General features: G+C 42.2%; 2 protein-coding genes across 9 annotated transcripts in view; one reads left to right on the top strand and one right to left on the bottom strand.

The window, feature by feature from the left end:
- The window catches only part of apc2 (APC regulator of WNT signaling pathway 2), a 41,881-nt gene extending 18,537 nt beyond the window's left edge, over window positions 1-23,344 (top strand). The window contains exons 3-14 of the mRNA XM_040030874.1: window positions 105-195; window positions 1,862-2,213; window positions 2,626-2,734; window positions 2,877-2,990; window positions 3,817-3,891; window positions 11,815-11,913; window positions 12,057-12,462; window positions 12,771-12,869; window positions 13,510-13,649; window positions 13,960-14,154; window positions 14,346-14,560; window positions 15,166-23,344. Coding sequence (XP_039886808.1) covers window positions 105-195; window positions 1,862-2,213; window positions 2,626-2,734; window positions 2,877-2,990; window positions 3,817-3,891; window positions 11,815-11,913; window positions 12,057-12,462; window positions 12,771-12,869; window positions 13,510-13,649; window positions 13,960-14,154; window positions 14,346-14,560; window positions 15,166-20,677 — 7,407 coding nt within the window. The 3' untranslated portion in view covers window positions 20,678-23,344. The remainder of the gene's footprint in view (window positions 1-104; window positions 196-1,861; window positions 2,214-2,625; window positions 2,735-2,876; window positions 2,991-3,816; window positions 3,892-11,814; window positions 11,914-12,056; window positions 12,463-12,770; window positions 12,870-13,509; window positions 13,650-13,959; window positions 14,155-14,345; window positions 14,561-15,165) is intronic.
- LOC120732954 (neoverrucotoxin subunit alpha-like) lies at window positions 3,049-7,572 on the bottom strand. Of its 8 annotated transcripts, XM_040030925.1 has the most exons (4): window positions 5,968-7,572; window positions 5,542-5,699; window positions 5,401-5,438; window positions 3,049-5,067 (listed from the first exon to the last, which is right to left on the bottom strand). In XM_040030925.1, exons 2-4 carry the CDS (start codon window positions 5,592-5,594, stop codon window positions 4,508-4,510), a joined length of 651 nt encoding a protein of 216 aa, XP_039886859.1. In that variant the 5' UTR covers window positions 5,595-5,699; window positions 5,968-7,572; the 3' UTR covers window positions 3,049-4,507. The 8 variants fall into 8 exon arrangements, 4 of the variants coding, with proteins under 4 accessions (XP_039886859.1, XP_039886837.1, XP_039886830.1 ...); XR_005695719.1 differs by lacking the exon at window positions 5,401-5,438; XR_005695717.1 differs by having other exon boundaries at window positions 3,049-5,438.
- Window positions 23,345-23,467: the final 123 nt, after the last annotated feature.

The raw sequence follows: 23,467 nt of genomic DNA on the forward strand, positions 1-23,467 counted from the left end.
ACACTGGGTCTCAGACCCAGCCCCTGACAAGGAAGTGACCTTTTGACCTGGAAATGTCTTTTGTGGAGTTTCACCCGGATACATTCATGTTGTTTTCTTCTTAGGAGGTGCTGAAACAACTGCAGAGTAAGCTGGAACAGGAGGCAGGGACCCTGGCATCGTCTGGAAGGAGCGACGTGCTGCACCAGCTTAAAGGTCGAAATCTGGCTTGACTTTTTTTCTTTTTTGTAATTTGAGGATTGTTTCTGCCTGAGGACCATTTTCTAGGAACCATTTAAGGAACTTGGGATGTTCACCCCCAGAAAGTTCCCCTCATACTCAACAACATTATGACTTGAGAACCAGGTTCAGATTTGCTCGTCTCTTTTTTCTGGATTTAGAAAAAATGGTTTATGTTGACAATAATTTGCTTTAAAATCACAGTGAGAGAAGGTTATAACTGTCTGTTTAGTCACTGTACATCTGGAGACTACATTTCCCCCTTAATTGTTGTAATTTTCCTTCTAATTTCTGTCCCAGTTGCACCTACCTGACTCTGCTGGTGTGTGGAGCTCAGAGCCTCCAGTGAGACTAATCATCACTTACAGAGAAAGCAGATTGACTCATTCAGCTAATCTGATTGGCTCCAGCAAGCCAGGCCTCATTCAGTTAAATAGCCAGTTATTGTCAATTACTTTGTCTGGACAGGAATTTGTTCATTTCCAGCTGACAGATGTGTTTATAGACTTCAGCTGTCTGTCAACTCAGCTACACAACTGAAATTAAATCAGTCGAATTAATAAACATAAAACCAACAGTTTAGCTGCATTAACGCTGAATTTAGATAACTTTACTTCAAATGTAACCATACAAACTTAAAAGTGGTGGTCCAGTTAAAAAATAGAGTGTTTTAGTATTACGGTATTTATGGTACTGGTAACCAGTGAAAGCCAGCCGGGTTTGGACAGATGACAGATTTTATGACAGAGCATTTAAATAAAAATAGATTGTTGCTAATGACAGAATATTTTTGTTTACACGTTTTATGAGTCACACAAATTTAGCATTTAAACACCAAAACATCCAAAGAAAAAACAGAGATTTGCTGTTAAAGTCTGAAAAAAGTGGAGACGTTTGTTGTTTTTTTTCCTTAAATATAATTTTAGATCACAATAAGCAAAATGAAGACAAGCCTATCACCTGCATAGAAATGACCAGATGTAAATGGCCTGTATTTATGTTGCGCTTTACTTAATCCCTAAGGACCCCAAAGCGCTTTAGACATGCAGTCATCCACCCATTCACACACTGGTGATGGCAGCTACATTGTAGCCACAGCTGCCCTGAGCCTCGCCTCTGTCAGTGCAGACACTGGCGCTACCGGGCCCTCTGACCACCACCAGTAGGCAACGGGTGAAGTGTCTTGCCCAAGGACACAACGACCGAGACTGTCCAAGCCAGGGCTCGAACCGGCAACCTACCGATTACAAGGCGAACTCCCAACTCTTGAGCCACGATCGCCCATCAACAAAATCACACAAAAAATCCCAATAAAAATAGACCCCTGCAGAGGCAAATAAGGTGCAAATAAAATAGGTAAAATTTAAAAAACTTAATGGATTAAACACAGTATAAGTCCTTTAACAAAATAATTTTATGCAGAAATATTGCAAAAAATGTGAGTATAAATATGCTGAAGAGTATTATTGACGAATAAAAGATAGTGACTGTAATTCTAAAATCAAACGCTGAATATCCCGGGGCTGCTGTTACATCATAGGCAGAAATTCCAATTTTAAATAAACCAGATTTAAAAGTAGAGCCTGAGTTGTTGATCTGATGGCTCTTGACCCTCCTTCACCTCCTCCTCCTCCTCCCTCAGAACTCCACATGGACCTCACCAATTACTACGAACTCAAACATCAACCTCATAACCTGAGGCTGCTGACAGGCAGCCTAGGAGGGGCGGGGCCAGGTGTTGGCGGAGGTGCAGAACTAGATGATCACCTAGCTCTGGCCCCGTCCTCGTGCTCCTCCTCCTCGATGGCCGCAGTAAGCAGAGGTAGGAGTCCTCACCGATCGGCATCCTGTCAAAGCACAGTGTCTGCCGGGAAGACTGCCGCTGTCATCCTGCCGCATCACTTCCTGGATGGAGCCCCGCCCAAAATAGCTATGATCACTGGAGCAGACGGACGAGTGATTGACCATCACCTGGACGAGCTGTGCAAGGAGAGGTAAGCTGATTTACATAAATATTAACTGAGGCACCTCAGGGTGGGAGGTCACATGGGACTGGTACAGTCAAGTTCACCCAGAGCCTTCATCTGAGTTTACAGATGACACAACGTGTGAGAGAGCTGATCAATCAGCAATTTTTTAAGATTTAAAATAGTGAAATGTATAATAACACAATATAAGTAATGTTTAATTGTGAAATGTCAAAAAAAAACTTTTTCTAAAATGAAATTAGACCTGCAGGCTAATGTAACTTGTTCCATGGTAGTTAAGATGAAGAGCTTTTCATCTGATGTAGCCACCAAACGAATGGCAATAAGCTCCGCCTTACTTGATGCTAATCAGGTTTTAGCCTGTCAGTGCTATGTTGTATGGTTATAATATAATAATAACGGTTACAACTATCTACAGGGACCTCCTGCTGGGGGAAATTGACCGAGAAGAGAGGGAGCGCTGCTGGTTCTTCAGCCAGCTTGAGGAGCTGTCACAGAAACTGGCCCAGCTGCCACGCATCGACACGGTGAGAGTTTATTGATATAATAAAGGATATAACCACAGAAATGCAAGCTATGGGTGTTTTTACTCATACATGGACTTGTTATTTTGTCCAGTAATCAGAGAAACCTTTGACCTCTGACCTCGGTGTGTTTCTGCTGCTACAGTTTTCACTACAGATAGACATGATCCGGCAGAAGCTGGAGTTCGATGCTCAGAAGATCCGGTCTGTGATGGAGGAACGCTTCGGCACCAGTGATGAGGTGGTTCACAGGACGCAGGTGAGTTTGATCAACTCAGTTTCCTTAATAACAACTGAAAGAAGCCAAACACTGGACATTGACATTTCCATAGTTTTATGAAGTCCGTTTCTGAAGTTTGGCCACCGCTGTAGGTCATGTTTGGATAAACTAGCTAGTGCTGTCTGAGTTTGGCCCAAACGTGTAGGTTCATCACACAAACACACACCTGCCAGTCAGTCCTAAGTAACCACCAGAATTTCTCACACATCTTTATTAGTATAATTAACCTCACAGTGTGTCCGATTATCTGTCACATAACTGCACTGAAATGTGTCATCAACAGTACGAATACGGCAAACAGGTCAACTTCAGTAACTGCCAGCAAGTGGATGTGAGGCCTAGTAGGCAGTCAGCTGCTTTCCCACCTGTGTTAGCGTCCACATCACAAAGAGTTCACGTGTAATGAAGCAAAGTCAAAGCCTCCATGAATTTAAACAGCTGCTGTGAACAGGCAAATCTCTCAGAAACCCCATATCAAATGTAACTCTTGATGAGCCATGCGATAGCCAACGTTGTTACTTTCTTTTTTAACCCTGGATATCACAGTAATATAACTGAAGTGAATTATTGTGAGAACCCTAATCCACACAGAGGGTTCGTCGTGGGAACAAAATGGCCGTGAATAAAGTGCAAATCCACAGCTTGAGTCATCAGTCCCGGTATTCATGATGACATGTCAGAATAATTAGATCATAAACTACAGCGACTAGAGATTTCTGCCAATGAGATGTGTCAGCGACAACTGCTGGTGGAAAAAACACATCTGGATGCATCTGAAATGTGTGTGTCTGTGTGTGTGTTGCAGAAGCGTGTTGCTCGTCTAGAGCAGCTGGAGAAAGAGCTGCAGGAGGCCCGAGGGAGTCAGGAGAGCCAGCTGCAGGTCAGATATACTGTACACTCTAACACACACACAGCAGTGTGTGAATCCACAGGATATTTGTGCATTAAATGTGTTAGTGATGAATTCTGTAGACGCTTTAATTGGATGCAGAGATGTCACATGGCGACTATAAGAGCTGTGATTGGTCAGCTGAGGCTTCTGGTGTCTGATGCTGGTGGATTTTTTTCTTGTGGGTGACCAACAGCAGAAATGTGTAAAAATCTGTTGCTAGAAAAAAGCAGGAAAGGTTAGTATTCATGATTGCTGTGATCCAGTGTCGTGATTTTTGAAACGATATCAGCATGAATTCAGACAGAATAAGGAAGTCGTGTTTATATCAATGTAGTTTGATGTTTCATCACATAACGTGTTATTTGCAAAGCTGTGGGTATAGTTTTTGCATCTCTGCTCTCACTGCATTGTCCAACTTCTGAAACCCCGCCCCCAATCTACCTCTGAAGCCCCGCCCCATCGTCCCACTCCCCTGAAAAACTTCTCCTACAGCATGGAGGGAGACTGCATCGCTCCAACAATGAGTAACACTGATGAATAACTCCACATGATGCTCTCAGCCATGAGAAAAGTCTCATTTGGGTATCCTGGGGTCGTCCTGTTGTCACTTTAGTGCATGTTCCCACTCCAACTCCACATGACAGAGAGACACTGAGCCGTTGTATGCCCACACCCAGAACCCCGGGTACAGTGGCTCAGTAAAGGTGCAGCTGAAAGTGTGGAGGTGGACCATCATGTCCTGAGAGACGCAGTAGAAGGACAGAGCGCCAGCAGGCCAGTTTAGATAGATACCAATTCTGTGGGTGAAGTTCTCAGGTGAGAGCGACTTTAACCTCTTTCTGTTGTGACACGGAGTGTAGCTTCCCTCTGCGCACTCCACAGTCCAGGAACGCTCGTTGTGTCCCAGCAGGCAGTTCACCGTGTCTCCATCTCTAGAGATGTTGTTGTAGGTGACACCGATGTCAGCACCACCTCTCCACTCCACCTCCCAGTACACCTTGTCGAGCAGTCCCTCCCTGCACAGGACCTGAGGACAGAACTCAAACCGCTCCGGATGCTCTGAGTATTGATGGTCTGACCAGACACGAGTTGCCTTCCTGTTACTGTCAGTTAGAAGGATCTCAGAGTTGGCAGTGTTGGGGTCAAGGGTCAGGTAGTAGGCAACTGAAGGTGAAACAGGAGAAGCTGATTAGCCCGGGACTGAGCTTGGGACATGACCACCTCATGAACAGCCATTCTCAGAATGAGTAATTACATTTAATGGTCTTTACTTTAAAAAGTGTTTTTTCTTGAAGGAAATTAGAGTCAGTACTTAATGATTATAGGCTGCGATACCACCCTGTCAAATATCTCAAAATCTCACAGCTAGATTGGAACTATTTTTCAGGGAGAACATTACCAGGAGATTGTGTAGAAAAATTAAGGTATTGGAAATGAAAGGGTTTTAAAGTCGCCTTTAAAGACACAGAGGCATTAAAGAAGCAGAGGTACAATTACAGTTTTTCAGTGCCCACAGGTGTCCTCCTGGCAACTCCCTAAAAGACCAGAAACAGTCACAGCATAAAAAACATGTAACATCTGATCAGCGTTGCAATTACATCTATTTGGAGATCGAATGCTTGAAATGGTTTGGCTCACTTGAGGTCTGCTTTGTCGGTGTTTCCCACAGCGATCAAAGTGAGCCTAGACATCAAAGGACACTGAACTGTTTCTGAAGGTTCATCTTCTTCCTCTTCCTCTCCTGACGCCGCTGACGAGTCATGTCCCCCCTTCCCTGTTCTCACTTAACTGATCAACTGAAGAAAATAAATGAATACACAAGACGAGTTTTAAAATAGAAAATTAATCAAATGAAGATTTCGCTCCATCTGTTTGATCTAATTTTTTAAACAACTTCAGCAGATTTGATTCATTTGAAGCTGAATGAAGAAAAAAAAAATTAATTTACCTTCAATTTTCATCAGACGCACAGACACACATATGAATATGACAACATAATAAAAACCAGAAGCTGTGGTAGAGTTTGACTGTAAACATGTGTGGCTTTTTTAAAGCAGGACGCACCTTTCTCTGATGCATGCATCGCCTCCTGGCTCTGTTGTGTTTCAGAGGAAGCCTTCCTCCTCTCAGTTACCTCCTGGGAAACATTTGCATCCAGCTTGCTGTCGCCTGAGTCGTTCAGCCTCTCCGTCGTATTGTTATTAGTTTCCTCGGTGCTAATTGAGTTTTTGTTCATAAATCCATTATCCGTTTGTTCCTCTGCCTTTACTGGGAGTGTCTTCCTAACTTCCTGACGATCGTTTGTTTTGGGGGTAATCTTTGAAAGACTACCTCTCTTGAACAGATTCAGGAGGGACTCGTCACTTCTTTCAGCTTTAGTGGCTTTTATCTTGACAGCGTTGGAGGAATCTAGCTTTGCAGCACCATCTTTGTCTTCATGCTCCTTTGAAAGGCCGATTCTGAAGATGCTGGAGATGTCTTCTTTCAAATGATTCAAGTCCTCTTTGAGCAGAGTCAGAGTGCTGGTCGGCTTTTCTGGTGGCTGTGTTGTTTTAGGATTTGTGTCTTTGTCCTTGAACACTTTCAACAGTCCTTCCTTGAACTGGCTCAAGTCCTCTTTGAAAAGAGTGAGCGGGCTGACCGACCTTTTCTCCGTCTGACTCGTCTTGAGTAAATCTCTCACCTGATCATCTTTACCGTTACAGTCCTCTAGGTGAAGTTTGTCGTCCTCGTGTATGTCAGTCTCTGTCTCATCCTGTTGCTCTGAAGGTTTTTCACTGTGGCTCATTTTGTTGTTCTGTGAAACTCTTTAATCCTTGTGACGTGTTCACAGCAATCTTTAAGATATTGATATTTAGGCTGTGGGGATCACCTGTACGAACAGATATGTGTGGAAATGATACATTTGATTTCTGACTGTAGCACTGCTAATAAAAGGATTTTAAGGAGACAGCTGGGCTCTTCAAGTGTCTGACCAGGATGCCATCTGGATGCCTGCAAAGGGAGATTTTCCAGGTCAAAGCAAGGATTCTAAATCCCTTCTGGTCTGGTGAAAGGGGAACCCGGGGTAGTTTGCTCAGACTACTTCCTCTCTAACCCAATTCTAGCTAAACAATGACAAATAACAAAATACATGTTCTCTAAAAAGGTTTCAGGAACTAAAATGTTTCTTCTGGACAGAAAGAAAGTAACCGGTAATTTTCTCCTGAGCTCTGAATGACAGATATTAATATTCAGTCTGCTACATTTAAAAATACGACCATTTCCTGTCTAAACAGCTGATTCGGTCCTTTTAAAGAAATACTTGAATCATATGATTTTCTGAATCCAGATTTCACAGAAACAGAAAGCGCGTTCATACGTAGTTGGTAAATCTCAGGTCATGTTTAGGCTTGTTAGGAGTTAATCCAATAATCTACTCTTAACAACGGCGTCTCATTGAAATACTCACATCTGCTTCACGTTTCTTCTTTTTTCATTTGCGAACCACGAAAAGATTTGAAAACAAAACACCAAGGCCTCACACACACACACACACTCTGTCTCTGCTGTAAATCTGTGTCTCCCTCTGGTTTTCTTGCATTTCTGAACTGGTTTCTGGTTCAACCAGTTTGTCTCCATGTTTTCACCTTACTGCAGAGCAGACGATTGGTTGGCTGTGGGGAGTGCTTCCACTTTGCTTCTGCTGTGACGAAATATGAAGTCAAGTTCAGTTGCATGGCTGTAGTCACATGGTCCGGTGCCCTGAAGCAGAAACTACATGTTGGACTACCACTGACCATCAATGTACACAGCAGTCCAGTCCAGTAACATGGCCTGAAATTTAAAATATTACTATTATTATTATTTTACCTACACAACTGGTCGGCATTCTTATGCACAACAAATGTTTGACAGCAGACCATTGGGTGCAATACAAAAAGCAATAACAACGTTTCTTCCCAGACTTTCTTTCTTCACACATAAACAGTCTTTGATGTGGAACCAAGTACTCCATAAGAAAATCCCAGAAATTAGATATTCAGTTCAATAACTGAGCAAAAACAAAGGTGCTTTAAACTCATTTCTGATAAAGGTCAGTCAGCGCAGCTTTACAGCTAAACCGAAACAAAAATGATTTATCAGTCAAGTGTTAGTATTTGGTCAGATGTGAAGTGAAATGTACCAGTTTGTGTCACTGTCAGTTATATTTTTCCCAATAAAACTAAATCCTGGCATCTTATATTTATGATGCTAAGCATTTTGCATATTAATTTTCATTACTTACTTTTGCATTTTTAAAAAATGGGATAGCTCATGTTTACTGAGCATTAGCCTCCAGACCGGGAAAAAGAAGCCACAGATTAAGAGTGGAAGGCTGCAGTTCCTCTAATGGCTGCATGTGGCGGCTTTGAAAAGGAAGTTAATCCTCAAAAACACGCATTTTTAGAATGACCAACTTTACAGCAGAAATAAACACATTTACAGCCAGTTTTGGTCTCTGCAGCTAAACTTTCCATCTTAGCAACTGTACCAGGGATAATGTTTTTTAAAAATAAGTCACCTGTTTAAATGAGACTAAGGCTTAAACTTGATTCGAGGTGTTGCCTCTTATTCACACCTGGATGCTGACACAAGCAGCTGTAGATGCTAGCTGTCCACTATGACTGGCATCAGCTAATCGGAGGCACTGCCTGGACCTCAAAGTGTGTCCAATGTGCAAAATTATTAAAAATAAGTGCATATAAGTGTAACATGTTAATTAAAAGTTCTTTCCAACTGCAGATGGAAAGAAACTGTTTTTGTGAGGTATTGGTCCAGATGGACTGAGGCTTCTGCCAAATGAGTGACTCAAAAAGCTGATCCTATGTCCTGCCTGCTGGGTTCTGCAAGCTCACGCTGGTGATTTTAACTGATTTTTCAGCCCAGCAGATACTGCTTATATCTATCTGAAATGTAAATACTTGTTCGTTTAATGGTTCTTTATAGCAACAAACTCGGGACCTTTTGATTTGATTTTACTTTTTTCTGACACTAGAAAAATGTATAAAAAATTATATAAGAGTAAAGAAATTCAGCTTTATAAACAAGGATTGTTGGTGATTGCAGCAAACCTGAACTTATTTGAAAAACTCTGTAGACCCATCAGTTTATCAGTGATCTGCCAGCTGTGTGTCAATTAGGTGAAAACCTTTCATTTGTGGCTCCTATAAGAAAGTGTTATTTCTTAAAATGCATCAGAGAGTGAAGAAAAAATAAAAACAGACAGAACAGAATTTAAGCAGCTCCGCTCTCCTGCTCTTCAGCTTCCACTCGTTGCTGTGCAGAGAAACCTGTTTTTTTATGTAGCTCAGAGATGCGTTATGATTGGCTGTTGCCAAGCTGCAGGGTTGGCACTGAGCAAGTGTGTCTGAGATAAAGAGAGCGAATCGGTGCTTCTTTTCTCTGCTCTGCCTCCCTCTGAGAATAATGAGACCACAGAAATGGATGCCAGACAGTACTAACAAATATCACCTCATTAAAAGGGTCAATTCACCCAAATTACAACAGCTCCAGCCCTTCTCCTGCTTTGGGATTCAGGATCTGTCCTGGTTTTATTTATCCAGGTTTAAAGATATCTGTCTCCATGACAACAGTAGAGACAGAAGGAATTTATTTTGTGTTGCTCACAAATTTGAAACATGAATGTCTTTTTAAAAGGATTTATAACTTTACAGGGGCATAAAAACAGATGATAAAAAGATTACAGAAAGAGCAGTCCATAAAAATGTTCTGAGAGGCGTCTTTAATAAGATTCTTGTGGCAAAAGCTCAGCGTGACCTGATGGTGGCAGTAGCCTATCTCACAGTCTCTGACTCTGTGAGATGATTGTGCAGCACCTGGATGGCCGGTCTAAGGCAGAGCACCGTGTTCTCTAATGCTGAAAGGTTTCAAAATAGTGTTTGAGTGTTTATGTGTTTTAGTCTTGCTAGAGGTGGTCGTCCTCCCTCATGGTGAATGAAAGTGATCATGTTTTATCTCCGCCGCATGCTGTCGGCCATTTTCTCGTCACGTTGCAGCTGCTCGTGTTGGAGGATGTTTGGATCCGAGCCAAAGATTCAGTCTGTCCAACTGGAGGACGGAAAAATATTCAGGAGGAAAAAAGAGATTAACACACACACACCTCTTTGTCTGTAGACAGTCTTTGGCTCACACATCACACCCCTAGGCGTTACCATGGTGATGGGATGAAAGGGGGGGGGTCTTTGATGGGAGTCTCTGAAGGTTTCAGTCTGTGAATCCAAATGAAGCTGTGTGTTTGTCAGTGGATGTCTATCTGTGTGAGGACCAGTGTGAGTTTTAGACCTGGTGAGGAGGGTCTGGTTTTCACTGCTGGACAGACCTTCAGCGGACTCAGGTGTGAAGGGTCAGACCTGGTTTTAGGGTTCATGCTCTGGTTTAGGGGAAGCTCTTAGGAAATAAAGGTCCTCACAAAGAAATTAGAACAAATGGATGCAAGAAGATTGTGATACGGGCTCTTAAATGAACATTTCACAGTAAAGACATCAAAGATCCTACATCATCCACATGTCCTCTGTCTAGTGTTTCCTAAGAAATCTCAATATAAATTCTGCAGATGTGTAGAATATTTTAATCGGTTCGTAGAGCATTAATAATAGAGCTTGACATTGACATTAGCCGATATTCAGCCCATTCTGCTCATCTCTGTCTTGCAAATCTTTTAATTCTTGGACTCTACTAGAGAAGCTTTGCATGATTCAAGGTTCAAAATAATCCTTATTTAGCTCTACTGAGCTTACTGCAGCCCTTCAGTTCATTCCCTGTCTGAAACCAGCTGTTTTAGCTCCTCCTCCTTTAAGGCCAACCTCCATGTCATACAGCTTGGCTGCTCCTCATAAACACGAGGTTTGAATAGCAGGGTCTTACACAAATGGCTTTTCTTATTATAACATTCATGTTAGCCTAATGACTAATCCTGAACACATCAGCATGTGTCAGCAGCTTATTTAAACCATATATTAACATTTACAGCCCACCGTGTGCCTGTAATTGGTAAATGTATTTTTCCAAGTAGAGGGGTGACGAGTTGCTCTATTTATTTAGAAGACACACTCGCTTTATTTGGAAAAACACAGGAAAACAGATAAAGCCCAGATGTCTCCGTTTTACAGAAGCTTTCATTTGTGGATCTGTTGACAGCGTGAACTTTGTCTCAAAACCCCACATGGGGATGTGATGTGATTTGTGCATATCAGGCGATTCGTGCACACGTTGTTAAGGTTCTGTAAGTGAGCAAGACTTTACCTTTTTAGACATTTGTACGCACAGAAAACATTTTGAAAGAGAAAATTATCCGACTTGTGAAGATGAATTTATAAATTATAAATGATCAGCATTTATTCAGGTTTGGGTATATGCATTTGTAAAATAGTTTTACATGTGTTCATATTGCTTTATATTTTTGTGTGAATTGAAACACGCACTTATGAATCTTTGTGTACATTTGTGGATCATACCAAACGCATTTGTAACATTTTTGAGACAAATTTTTCTTCATATGAAACAACGATCAATGTGTCCACACCAAGATGATTATTATAAATAACTTAAATTAAAATTAAATGTATACAAATATTTACTGTACATGAATAAAAATGTAAAATTATCACCTGCAGATTTATCACCTGCTTCCATGTTTATCGTAGTACCTGTTCTGAACAGGTTTGTTTGAGGTAAACATCTCCCATAATGTTAATGATAAAAATAAAACTGAACTGAAAATATAATTTATTTTTTCTAAATAATGATAAAGGAAATTAATTTAAAAAATCAAAAAGTATAGCTGTATATGCGAAAGGTGGAGATCAGACTAGAAGTAGGTCAAAGATACCATCTTTATGCATTTTTCTTCTTCTGTCTTTCTGTGTGCAGCTCTCTGGTGCCGAGAAGCCCCCTGCTGGAGAACCAGAGAACAGCAGCTCATCATCAGCCACAGCAGCAGGAACAGAAGCTGCAGACGGTGGTAGCAAGGTAACAACACACCAAAAACTCAATTAATGTCTACAACATTGTACTTATAGAGTGAAACTTACAAAAGCGTACCCTGTCATTGTATAGTTTGTAACTATGGCTGGTGGAAGTGGATAAGATCGTTACTGATGTTTCCTCCGCAGGTGGAGATGGTCTTCTGGTTGCTCTCCATGCTGGCTAACAGAGATAAGGAGGAGATGTCCCGGACTCTACTGGCTCTCTCCAGCTCTCAGGACAGCTGCATTGCCATGAGAAAGTCTGGCTGCGTCCCCCTTCTGGTCCAGATTCTGCATGAAGGCCCGGACGGAGGCAGCGGTCCTGGTGAGACAGCAGCGGGTGGTACCACAACAGGCTGCAGCCGTGAGGCCAAGTCCAGAGCAAGCGCTGCCCTCCACAACATCATTTACTCACAGCAGGATGAGGGCCAAGCCCGCCGGGAGATGAGGGTCCTGCACATGCTGGAGCAGATCCGGACCTACTGCGACAGTGGCTGGGACTGGATCGAGAGCCACGCCGGGACACCTTCACCAGGGGGAACCAGAACCACAGGTGAGCCATGTTTAAAAAAAAAAAACAAACCTGAACATCAGAACCCGAGCAAAAAAACATAACGGGGTTCACTAACTGGTGGGTGACATCACAACACCTACATCCATCTTTTGTACAGTTAAAGATAAACAAACTTACATGTTACATTAGTTGTATCCTACAGTGGAGGACAAAAATCTATAAATCTATAGATACAGACAAAACCACCAGTGATCCAAGTTCCAGTAAATCTGATGAAACCAAAACGACATGTTCAAAATAACGCAAACTTATGTGGATTAAGTTAAACATCTTGTTTTTCTCCACAGATATCCCTGAACCCGTGGACCCTCAAATCTGTCAGGCCATGTGCGCCATCATGAAGCTCTCCTTCGAAGAGGAGTTTCGACGAGCCATGAACGAATTAGGTTTGTTTGACACCAAAGGACCCGTTTGCAGTTTCTTTGGCGCTTTCGTTTTTATGCCCGATTGCACTTATACAGTGAAAGTATCAGTTATTTCCTGTAATGCATAGATTTGATATTTGATCTGTTTTATTTTTAATGTGTTTTTCAGCTATTTCAATTCAATTTAATTCAATTTTATTTATACAGCACCAAATCACAACAACAGTCACCTCAGGGCGCTTTATATTGTAAGGTAGACCCTACAATAATACATACAGAGAGAAACTCAACATATGACCCCCTATGATTTTTTTATTATTCAATTTTGGAATTTATTTTGCAATTACCACAAAATATTTATATTTTAAATAGCAAACATATTTAATAAAGCCATGGAATATAAATTCTGTCTCATCATTGGGGGAGTCACAGTAGAGCAGTGGCTGGCGCGTGGCAAAAGTAATAAAAGACGTTAAGACAAAGTAAAGGTTAGAAGGAGTTTTGGAAGAATTTAAGATTTGAATTTGGGCCAAAGTTTGGGAATGACTCCTGTAAAGTATCAAGTTTAAAAATACTTTGGTTTATCTTTACTACAACAGAGCTTTGATTTGTAGTATGTGTTTCGGTATTTTCACATGAGTTTGTTTTTTATTTCTTTCAGGCGGTCTGCAGGTGGTGGCAGATCTGATCCACCTGGACCAGGAAATGTACGGCATGCAGAACGACCCCATCAACATGGCTTTGCGTCGCTATGCAGGGATGGCTTTGACCAATCTCACCTTCGGGGATGTCGTCAACAAGGTACAGAAAGGCACTGTAAGGAGGTTAACTGACAGCAGTGCAACAATAGCAGCACCCCACTCACACCTGCACTCCCTTAATCTGCCTTTTTCAGAATGATCACTTTAATCTAAAAGTCCCAACAGAAGTCTGATCAGGACAGATAGTTTTGCTGTCAACACAATAAATAAATAAATCTTAAATTTTCTTTTTAATTTATTATTTTCTCTGATCATTTTTACTTGCTTTACTTTAACAGTAGCATCATTTAAATCTGGCTCAGCCCTTTTTACTGATCCACTACAGTAATACATCCATTTTACTCCTGCAGGCCACTCTGTGTTCGAAGAAGAGCTGTCTCCAGGCTTTGGTGGCCCAGCTGGCCTCCGACAGTGAGGAGCTCCATCAGGTGGTCTCCAGTATCCTGAGGAACTTGTCCTGGAGGGCTGACATCAGCAGTAAGAAAGTCCTCCGAGACATCGGCTGTGTGTCTGCACTGATGACCTGCGCGCTGCAGGCCACCAAGGTAATGAAAACAAATCTCCCCCCAGAGAAGGAGAAGCTTTTATTTTGGAAGATCATAGATAATAATCTGGAGGAACGGAATGAAACAGAATTTATTACAACACTTAAAGTTTAAGCTTTTTTCTTTTCGTTTTTTACCATTTTTCCTTGTCATACCTAAGAAACCTGTTTTTGTGTTTTTTGGTTCTGCAGGAGTCAACGTTGAAGAGTCTTCTGAGCGCTCTGTGGAACCTGTCCGCTCACAGTATCGACAACAAGGTAGCAATCTGTTCGGTGGATGGCGCTTTGGGCTTCCTGGTCAGCACACTGACGTATCGCTGTCAGACCAACTCACTTGCCATCATCGAGAGCGGCGGAGGAATCCTTCGAAATGTGTCCAGTCTGGTTGCCACACGAGAAGACTATAGGTGTGCTCATGAGACTCGGAGGTTTCACCCTCATCTAACGTTCCCAGACAACAATTATTTCCATCCATGTTCATGATAAACGTTTCATGTAAAAACTTTAAACATGAGCATATGTACAAGTAATCCCAGTGAGCTAATTGCTTAGACTTCAGACTGCTCTCAGTGCTCAGGTTAACACTTTTTTTATTCATGGATCTGTATGATGTCACAGAGGAGCTGGCACAGAAGCCGCAGCAACAGGATATTAATAAATTATGCAGATTTTCCCCTAAAAACGGGGCTCTATTGTAATTAGATTTCTATTCACTGTTTTTTTTTTTTTAGATCCCTTCCTCCTATTCCTGTATTATATTAAAATAAATTTGGAGACATTTGTAGAAAAAAGTATCAGATTTTATTCAGACATTGTTGTATTACATTACGTTGATGCATTAGAAAGGAGATACAATGTGATGTTCACCAGATATATGATCAGAAACCATACAGTAGTATAAAATAACATAATCTGAACTAAACATAAAAACCTACAACTACAAAAGAGGGATTTTTCAGTTGTATATAGCAAAGTTATTAAAGTGCCTTCTACATTCTTTCTTTCTTCGCAGGCAAATCCTCAGGGACCACAACTGCCTCCAGACTCTGCTGCAGCACCTGCGCTCCCACAGCCTGACCATAGTAAGCAACGCCTGCGGGACTCTTTGGAACCTTTCGGCCAGAAGCCCAAAAGACCAGGAGCTGCTGTGGGACCTCGGGGCAGTTAGCATGCTGCGCAATCTTATCCACTCCAAGCACAAGATGATAGCCATGGGCAGCGCTGCAGCTTTAAGGAACCTCCTAACCAATCGACCGCTTAAATATAAGGACACTGCGGTTGTATCCCCCGGGTCTTGCATGCCCTCACTCTACATGAGGAAGCAGAAAGCTCTGGAGGCAGAGTTGGATGCCAAACATCTCGCAGAGACCTTTGATACCCTTGAGAAACAGAGCCCCAAACACCTGACCCTCAACAAGCCACTACGTTACATCGAGAGTTTGGCAAAGGATTACGCATCTGATTCCGGTTGTTTTGATGATGATGAGGCTCCAAACATCTCAAGTAGCCTGGACACTGGGAGTTTCTCCATGCTGTCCATGTTTCTCACCAACTCTAACCTCCTGCAAAACCAGCTTCGCAAGAGGGATAGTGAGCCTGAGCGAGATGTAGACCCGCCTCAGACTGTCGAGAAGAAACATGCTTCTCCTGATGATGTGGTCTCTGCTGCTGCAGAGAAGCTAGCAGAAAAGATCACCAACACAGTTGCCAAGATTGACAGGTTAGTGGAGGACATCACCATGCACACATCCTCAGAGGACAGTTTAAGCCTAAGCTCTGAGGACCACCTGGCAGACTGGCCTTATGGACTGGATGAACTCAATGAAGCCCGGGCAAAGTCATGTTCCCCCTGCCGTCTCTCTGATACAAGCAGCTTAGCCCACAGGGAGCGGCTCAGCAGAGCCCATGCCCTCTTGCGCCTCAAAACTGCCCATACTAGTGTATCAACAGATAGTCTGAACAGCGGCAGCACCAGTGATGGATACTGCGGAAGCAAAGACCAGATGCGCCCTTCACCAAAAGCTCTAATGATGCAACAGCAACGACCCAATCAGCTCGACCTGAAGGTGGCCCATCAAGAGTATATTAATGTAGGACCTGCTGCCCTGATTGAGAGTAGCCAGCAAGAAATTCCAGAGAGAGATTCTGCTGAAAACAAAAATGTAAAAGTTCTAGAGCTCAGCAATGCAAACACAGAAAAGAACCAAGATCCACCTGTACAAACACCAGTTAGTGCATCCACTAAAGTGTCCTCGGATGTCAGCATGACTTCAATAAAACTTTCTCCTACTTATCAACAGGTCCCTCTCATTCAGAGTGTAGCCAAATTTGGTGTAGCAAAGACTGCTATCAATGTCCAGGCTGCCCAAGCAATGAGGCGGCAAGCATGGGTACCTACTGTGATGACAGGAGGGAGTATTGCAAAATTTTCTCCAATCACTTCAACTCGAAGCCCAACCATCGGAACGATGGAGACAGTCCAGAAATATTCTGTGGAAAATACCCCAATCTGCTTCTCTCGCTGTAGCTCGCTGTCCTCCCTCTCCTCAGGCGATGGAGCTCTGGATGGGCAAAGTGAAAATGAACTGGAAAGTGACTCATCATTAGAAATAATTGAAGTGGAAGATGGAGAAATAGTGAAGAGAGTTGAAGAGGATGAAACCTTGGAGGATCTGAGTGACAGTCAACTGCTAATGACTGATTCAAAAACCTTCCCAAGCAAAGAGACAAATCCCATTGAGATCCCCTGTCCAGCCAAAAGGGAAAAAGTGTTCCTAAGAGGAGCTTCACCTGCCATACTTGAAGACCGATCACCTTCTAGTTCATCTGAGAACTACATCCATGAGACACCCCTGGTAATGAGTCGCTGTAGCTCGGTCAGTTCACTGGGTAGCTTTGAGTCTCCTTCCATTGCCAGCTCAATTCAGAGTGATCCATGCAGTGAAATGATTGATGGAACAATAAGCCCAAGTGATCTTCCTGATAGCCCAGGGCAAACCATGCCTCCCAGTCGAAGTAAAACTCCATGTTGTGTTGAGCCCAATGGGCCAGAAACACAGATGACAGGAATAGCAGGGCAATGGGAAAGCAGTCTGCGGAAGTTCATGGAGATTGCAGACTCTAAGGAGAGGTTTAACCTTCCTCCTGATTTGGACACAATGATCTACTTTACTGTGGAAAAACCCACCGAGAACTTCTCTTGTGCTTCCAGTTTAAGTGCTCTACCTCTACACGAGCACTACATACAGAAAGATGTAGAGCTTAAATTAACTCCCCTGCTCCAGCAAAACGACAACCCTGAGGAGGATGAGCAAGGACATGACAATGGGGAGCGATACAGTGAGGGCAATTCAGATGATGACATAGAAATCTTAAAGGAATGCATCAACTCAGCAATGCCATCAAAGTTGAGAAAAGTAAAACCTTGCCTGATGACCACGATCCCTCCTCATATTCTGAACTCCCAGGCCCGAAAACCAATTCATCTTCCAGTTTACATGATGCTCCCAAATGGCAAAACCCAAATGTGTCCCGGGAGAAGAATTGTCATCCCTCAAAAAGACTTAAAATTTGATGATTCATCTTTTACTGATTCAGCAGAAGGAACACCTGTCAACTTCTCAAGCACGACATCTTTGAGTGATGAAACACTGCAATATCCAGTGAGGGAGAGGGGGGCTAAAGACTGCACAGCTAAAGGGATGAACAAACAGAACGATGAGGCAAAGAGGATTGAAGACTTGCGAATATTCTCACATTTCCACAAACCCAACCGGATGAACTACTCACCTGAGATACAAATGAGCAGAACAACCAGACATGTCGTTCCCACTCAGAAGGTGCTGATGCAGAGCAAAGAGGTAGCTGATAGAGTGGCAAACCAAAAAAATCGTGAACAGTCTCCTAAACAACAAAGAAGGAGACAAGATCAAGGCCCCATCAGAAAACTGGAACTGCCTGTCATTAAGCAAAACACAGAAAGTAACATCAATATGGGTTCACAAAAAGGAAATAAAATGTACCGACAACCAACATTGTCTTCAGAGGACAGCAACAGCTTCTATGACAATGACAATGAGGTCATGAATCGAAAACATTTCAGAGAACCATGCAAAAGCAATCTTTCCCGAAGCATGACAAATATTGGCCGGTCAGATAATTCCCAAGCAAAGTCCAGAGGGTTTCACAGGATAAAACAGAATCTGATAAAAGATGAATCAATGGCTTGTTACTCACTCAGCTCCTCTCTCAGTTCACTGAGTGATGCTGAATATGATGATCATAAATCAAAAGCCCAACAAATATGGTACAAGAACAGACACAATAAAGCAGTGAACATAGTACAGCAAACAAAGCCAGTGAACATTCACTGCCAATACGAAGAGCAAAGCTCGCCAAGTTCTGTCAGCATGGATTCAGAGGACGATCTCCTTCAAAAGTGCATAACATCTGCCATGCCCAAACAGAGAAGGAAGTTGGCTGCCAGGAAAAAGAAAGCAGAAAATACTCAAAAACAAAAACACAAGGTTTCTGGTGGGTGGGACGTGGATGAGGAAATAGATAGTGATGACATGGCATGGGATAAAGAGTCAGACCTCAATAGTGTTGAATGGAGAGCCATACAAGAAGGTGCTAACTGTGTGGTCACTGGACTACAAGCTTCAAAGTCTCAAGACCCGTCCTCTGAAGAGACTGAGTCGGTCCTGTCATTCATGTCAACATCCAGCTTTACACCCAAAGAAAGAAAGTTTGCTAAGGACAAAAAGGCAAATAAACCTTTAGACTTTGCACAGCGCAAGCCAGTTCCAAACTTACCAGTGGTTTTCAGAGGCAGGACAGTGATTTATACACCGAAAAAAGAGACGGCTCCATCACAAAGACCACCTCCCAGAAAAGTACCAACCAAAACAGATGCTCCAAAGAATCCAAACCTAGCGCAGCACAGATCAAAGAGCCTTCACCGGCTAGGCCACCCCCAGGATATGGAACTGTCTTTGCCAAAGAGGAGCTCTACCCCACCTCCAAGAATACCAAAAAGTTCATCTTCTGGATCATCGCAGAGCTCAACACCATCCAAACAGTCACAGAAGAAGATAACTTCTCCAGCTCAGACTAACAAATCCATCCAGAAAAAGAATGCTACACCAGCTAGTAGCCCACCAGCTACTAGTCCTCCTGAAAGAAAAGGACGCTCTCCTGTTGTGAATCAAAATGAGAAATCCCCACCACCTAAAACTCAAAAGTCTCCTGTCCGAATTCCTTTCATGCAAAATTCTGTCAGGCAACCCAGACCATTGTCCCCACTGGTAACAAACCAAACAACTGGTAGACAAACAAACCAGGTCAATGGGAAAAGGGTGGTACCAGCCAATCGGTTTGATCTCGTTAGGATGACTTCTGTCCATTCAAGTGGCAGTGAGTCTGATCGCAATGGATTCTTGAGACAGCTAACTTTCATTAAGGAATCAAAGACCATGTTGAGACGTGACAGCTCTGCTCGCAATACACCAGGATCTCAGAATGGATCACCTCGCAGAGCAGTTCCTGGAGCTTCAGCTGTCTTCTTGTGCTCATCCCGATGTCAGGAACTTAAGGCTGCTGTGCAACCCCCAAGAAGGGTGCAAGTAAAAGATCCAGATCAAAAACAACAAATCCAGAGGCCAAACACCGGCCTTCACAAGCAGACAGCAACTCTATCAAGAGCAACATCCAGTGAAAGGGACCTATCTTCAAGACGCTCAGCTAGGAGAACAAGCTCTGAAAGCCCCTGCAGGGTGGCTCAGCGAAATGGACCTGGAAGACTTTCTGGACTCAGGCAGCAGCAAGACAAGGACACCTTTAAACGTCATGCCTCATCACCAAGCATAAACATACTGAGCCGAGTGACCAGTCGTTCTTCCCTCCGCTCCTCTTCATCTGATTCAAGTGGAAGAGCGAAGAGTGAGGATGATACCAAGAAGAAAGGGCAGAGGTCCGCATCTCGTCTAAAAGATGGAGTTACCTGGAGGAGGATCAGGGATGAAGATGTACCTCAAATCTTGAAGAGTACTCTGCCAGCAAATGCATTACCTCTGGTGCCTTCTCCTGATGGAGAAAAGCCAAAGCCACCAGCTCTTCCAGGAAAACTGCCAACCATTCTACTTGCATCCCGCAAGACAAGTGATGCAACCGTCCAGACAGAAGATTTATCAAATAACAAGACCAACTCAAGTACCTCACCTACAGTCGAAACAGCTCCAGTGATCTCTGAGGAAGTAGCAAGACTGGCCCTCCTCAGAAAGATTAGTGCCACCTCTGGGAGTAACCTCCAGGAAGGAGATTCCGAAGGCTCTCTGAGGAGCACCATCTCCACTGGAACAGCAGATAGCCACATGGGTGGAGTTGTGACTTTCCGACAGGGATCCCCAAGCAAGGCTGCACGAGTCACTCCATTTAATTACATCCCCAGCCCCATGACATGCTGTCTACAAGACAGCCAGAACCAAGTAGGGACAATAATTGAGAAGTCAGGGGGGAAAAAGTGAGCCATGGGGTATTTGGTGGATTATTGGTTGATACAGATGACTCAGCACTCAGATGGACAGATGAGGAGTGTGCTGGTCCCCATACCTCGGGTATTGACCCTTATTTAAACCATTCACTGGAATCAAAGTTTTTCTCTGAGCAATTGATTATGGCTTCCTTCTACCATTCATACAAAGTTGGATGTATGCATTGAGGCAAGTCTGACCTGAACAAACCACCAATAACTGTCAGTTATTGCACTTCTAAGGAAAATCTCACATGAAGAGAACGTGCATTTTTGTACTCCTTTTTTTTGTATTTGTAGAATAATCATTGCCTAGTAGAAATTAGAAATTTCAGCACGTATATCATCAGTCTCTTGGACACAATCGATTAAAAAGACCAATATTATGCAAACTTTTGAATGATCACTTGGTTGGACTTCTACATAAAAAGGTTCAAACTGTGGCAGACTGTTGACAGACTCTTACTGACATAAATACACTAACATGTAAAGTATTTTTTACATAAATACATCATCGCTTGGAGTCCTCCTTCCATGCTCAGCTGAATATGATGTTAGCCTTTCCTGTTACATACAGAGCCCAGTAGGTTTTCCACATTTCCGAGGAAACCAGTTGCTCAAATGCACTTTTTTCCCCCAAATCGCTGTTCTCGATCAATATTACACTTGTATTTCTGTGAATTTTCCTATTTTATTAATTTCCTGATGTGTGTATACACTTTGTGGATGTTTTTTGAAAACTCAACGCATTGTTGTCTTTTCAAAGGCATCCTTTGTAATGCGTTAAATGATAAAAATGTAACTAGTACAAAACTGAAAAATCTGGATACCAAAATGAAAGTGAAAATGAATATGTTGAGGTTTTGGGCGTGCTTACTCGACAACATGAATATACAAGGTGTGATCAAAAAGTTATTTTTAAAAAGGTCCAAAAAGAATTCACAAACCTTTCCTGATTTACAATTGGTCAGTCTCACATTCATGGTCATCATTTTTAGATCTCTCTAAAAGTCCTGCTTTTTGATGCACAACATTTCAAGTCATTTCCACTGAATGTTCTCACCAAGTGCACGAGGACAGGACTTCCACATAATCATTCAAATAAAGCCACATTAGACGCTATCTGGACATGCCCAAAAAGATGAGCTTGGACAGAAAGTCAGAAGTGTAAATCGAAATGATTTTCTTGGTCCTATTCTCAGAACTTCTTGTTCACACCTTAAAAATCCACCAAACATATTTTTGTCCAGTCTTGCACAACAGCTATACCACACATTTTCTGATTTTTTTTTTACATTAACACAAAGGTGATAATTATGTTTATTTCAAGTGAAATGTTGGTTAATCTTCCTAACATTTTGTCCATTCACTTAGAGGGGCAAAATATAAGAACTATCCATTATGACCTTGACAGTGAACAATACCATTAACACCTTTCTGACAATCTATTAGCATCATAAAAGCAGACATCATGCCGCAGCTGTCGAGTCAGATTGCACATGTGTTTAGTGAATGTCTGAATGTATATTGCTATACAAAACTTTTACTCTACAGCAATGAATTATAGCAGTTTAAATTGAGCATTTCCATAAAACAGTTCTACTCTGTCATTTGAAAATTGCAATGACCCAAACATGCAGAAATATTACAGCATCTTCCACAGAAAGCATCAGCAGATTCTGAACGATTTCACTCCTTCCAGTTCTCTTAATGTGTCTTAATCAGTATTGTAAATATGCAGATATACTACAGCTCCATGGTGGGTAGAAGAGCCTTGGTGTCGCTCCCTGACAGCATGCTAATATATTCACTGACTGTATACACACACCTGTTAACATTGTGGACACTGAATAATATTCAGTGTTAATATACTCTCCAAAGCCCGACAACAGCGTTACCTGCCATCTGTATTGTTGTGCTGCAAAAACCTATAAAGATATAAGCTGTCAGCATAGATGAGCAAAGCGACTCCATGCCTCTGACGTTGTGTTTGCTACTAGATTCAGGTACTGTTTGCTACTTCACTGATGGTCGGGCTTTGAGTGGACAGATGTGCGTTCTCACAGAAGTCATCTTCTGGAAGTCTTTATAATGTGTTAATATCCGCTTAACTGTATTGCTGTAAAAGTAGTGATAGGTGGAAAATACAAAGACGATGAATATTCTCTGTAATTGTACCATCACTCTTTCATGTGTGCCCGCTGAGCTGAATGGGATGAAAGTTAGTCTACGTTAAGGGGCCGGTAATTTAAAAAAACATAATTCCTTACTGTGTTCTCAAAGCATGTTTCAATAAAACCCAAGAAGCTTCCGAATGCAATCCTTTCAAGTCCCAACACCCATTTAAAGTTTTAAAAGTGATTCACTATAGAAATCTATCTCTTGAGTGTCAAACACGATTGGATTTTGTGCAAAGCTCTGGAAGAAGTAACTGAAAACATCTGCAGAACACTGCGCACATGATTACAGTAGTGTGGTTCAACAAAGCTGAGAAAGTCACAGTGTTTTAGTCTTTTAAACTGTTAGGAGAGCAGTTAAGAGGTGCAGCTGTTTGCTACTTTATCACTTAGCAAACCAGAAAAATCAAATAACCTGTTAAATCCTTAGCTCGACATATTCCCCATGAAAAAGCAAAGGAAGAAAAGTCACATCAATAAGATGTGAAAAAATTACCTGTTCTGACATAACATTTAATCTTCATTTGATATTTTTCACTCTTTTATGATGTAGACCTAACAAGTAATTGAGTAAATAAGTAGAATATTAATCAATAATAAATCGGTTA

This window comes from Simochromis diagramma, unplaced genomic scaffold (assembly GCF_900408965.1).
Source record: "Simochromis diagramma unplaced genomic scaffold, fSimDia1.1 OVJJ01000334.1, whole genome shotgun sequence".
Classification (NCBI taxonomy): Eukaryota; Metazoa; Chordata; class Actinopteri; order Cichliformes; family Cichlidae; genus Simochromis; species Simochromis diagramma.

Excerpts from the sequence above, each read along its gene's own strand:
- LOC120732954 (XM_040030896.1), bottom strand. The coding sequence starts at position 6,691 with ATGAGCCACAGTGAAAAACCTTCAGAGCAACAGGATGAGACAGAGACT.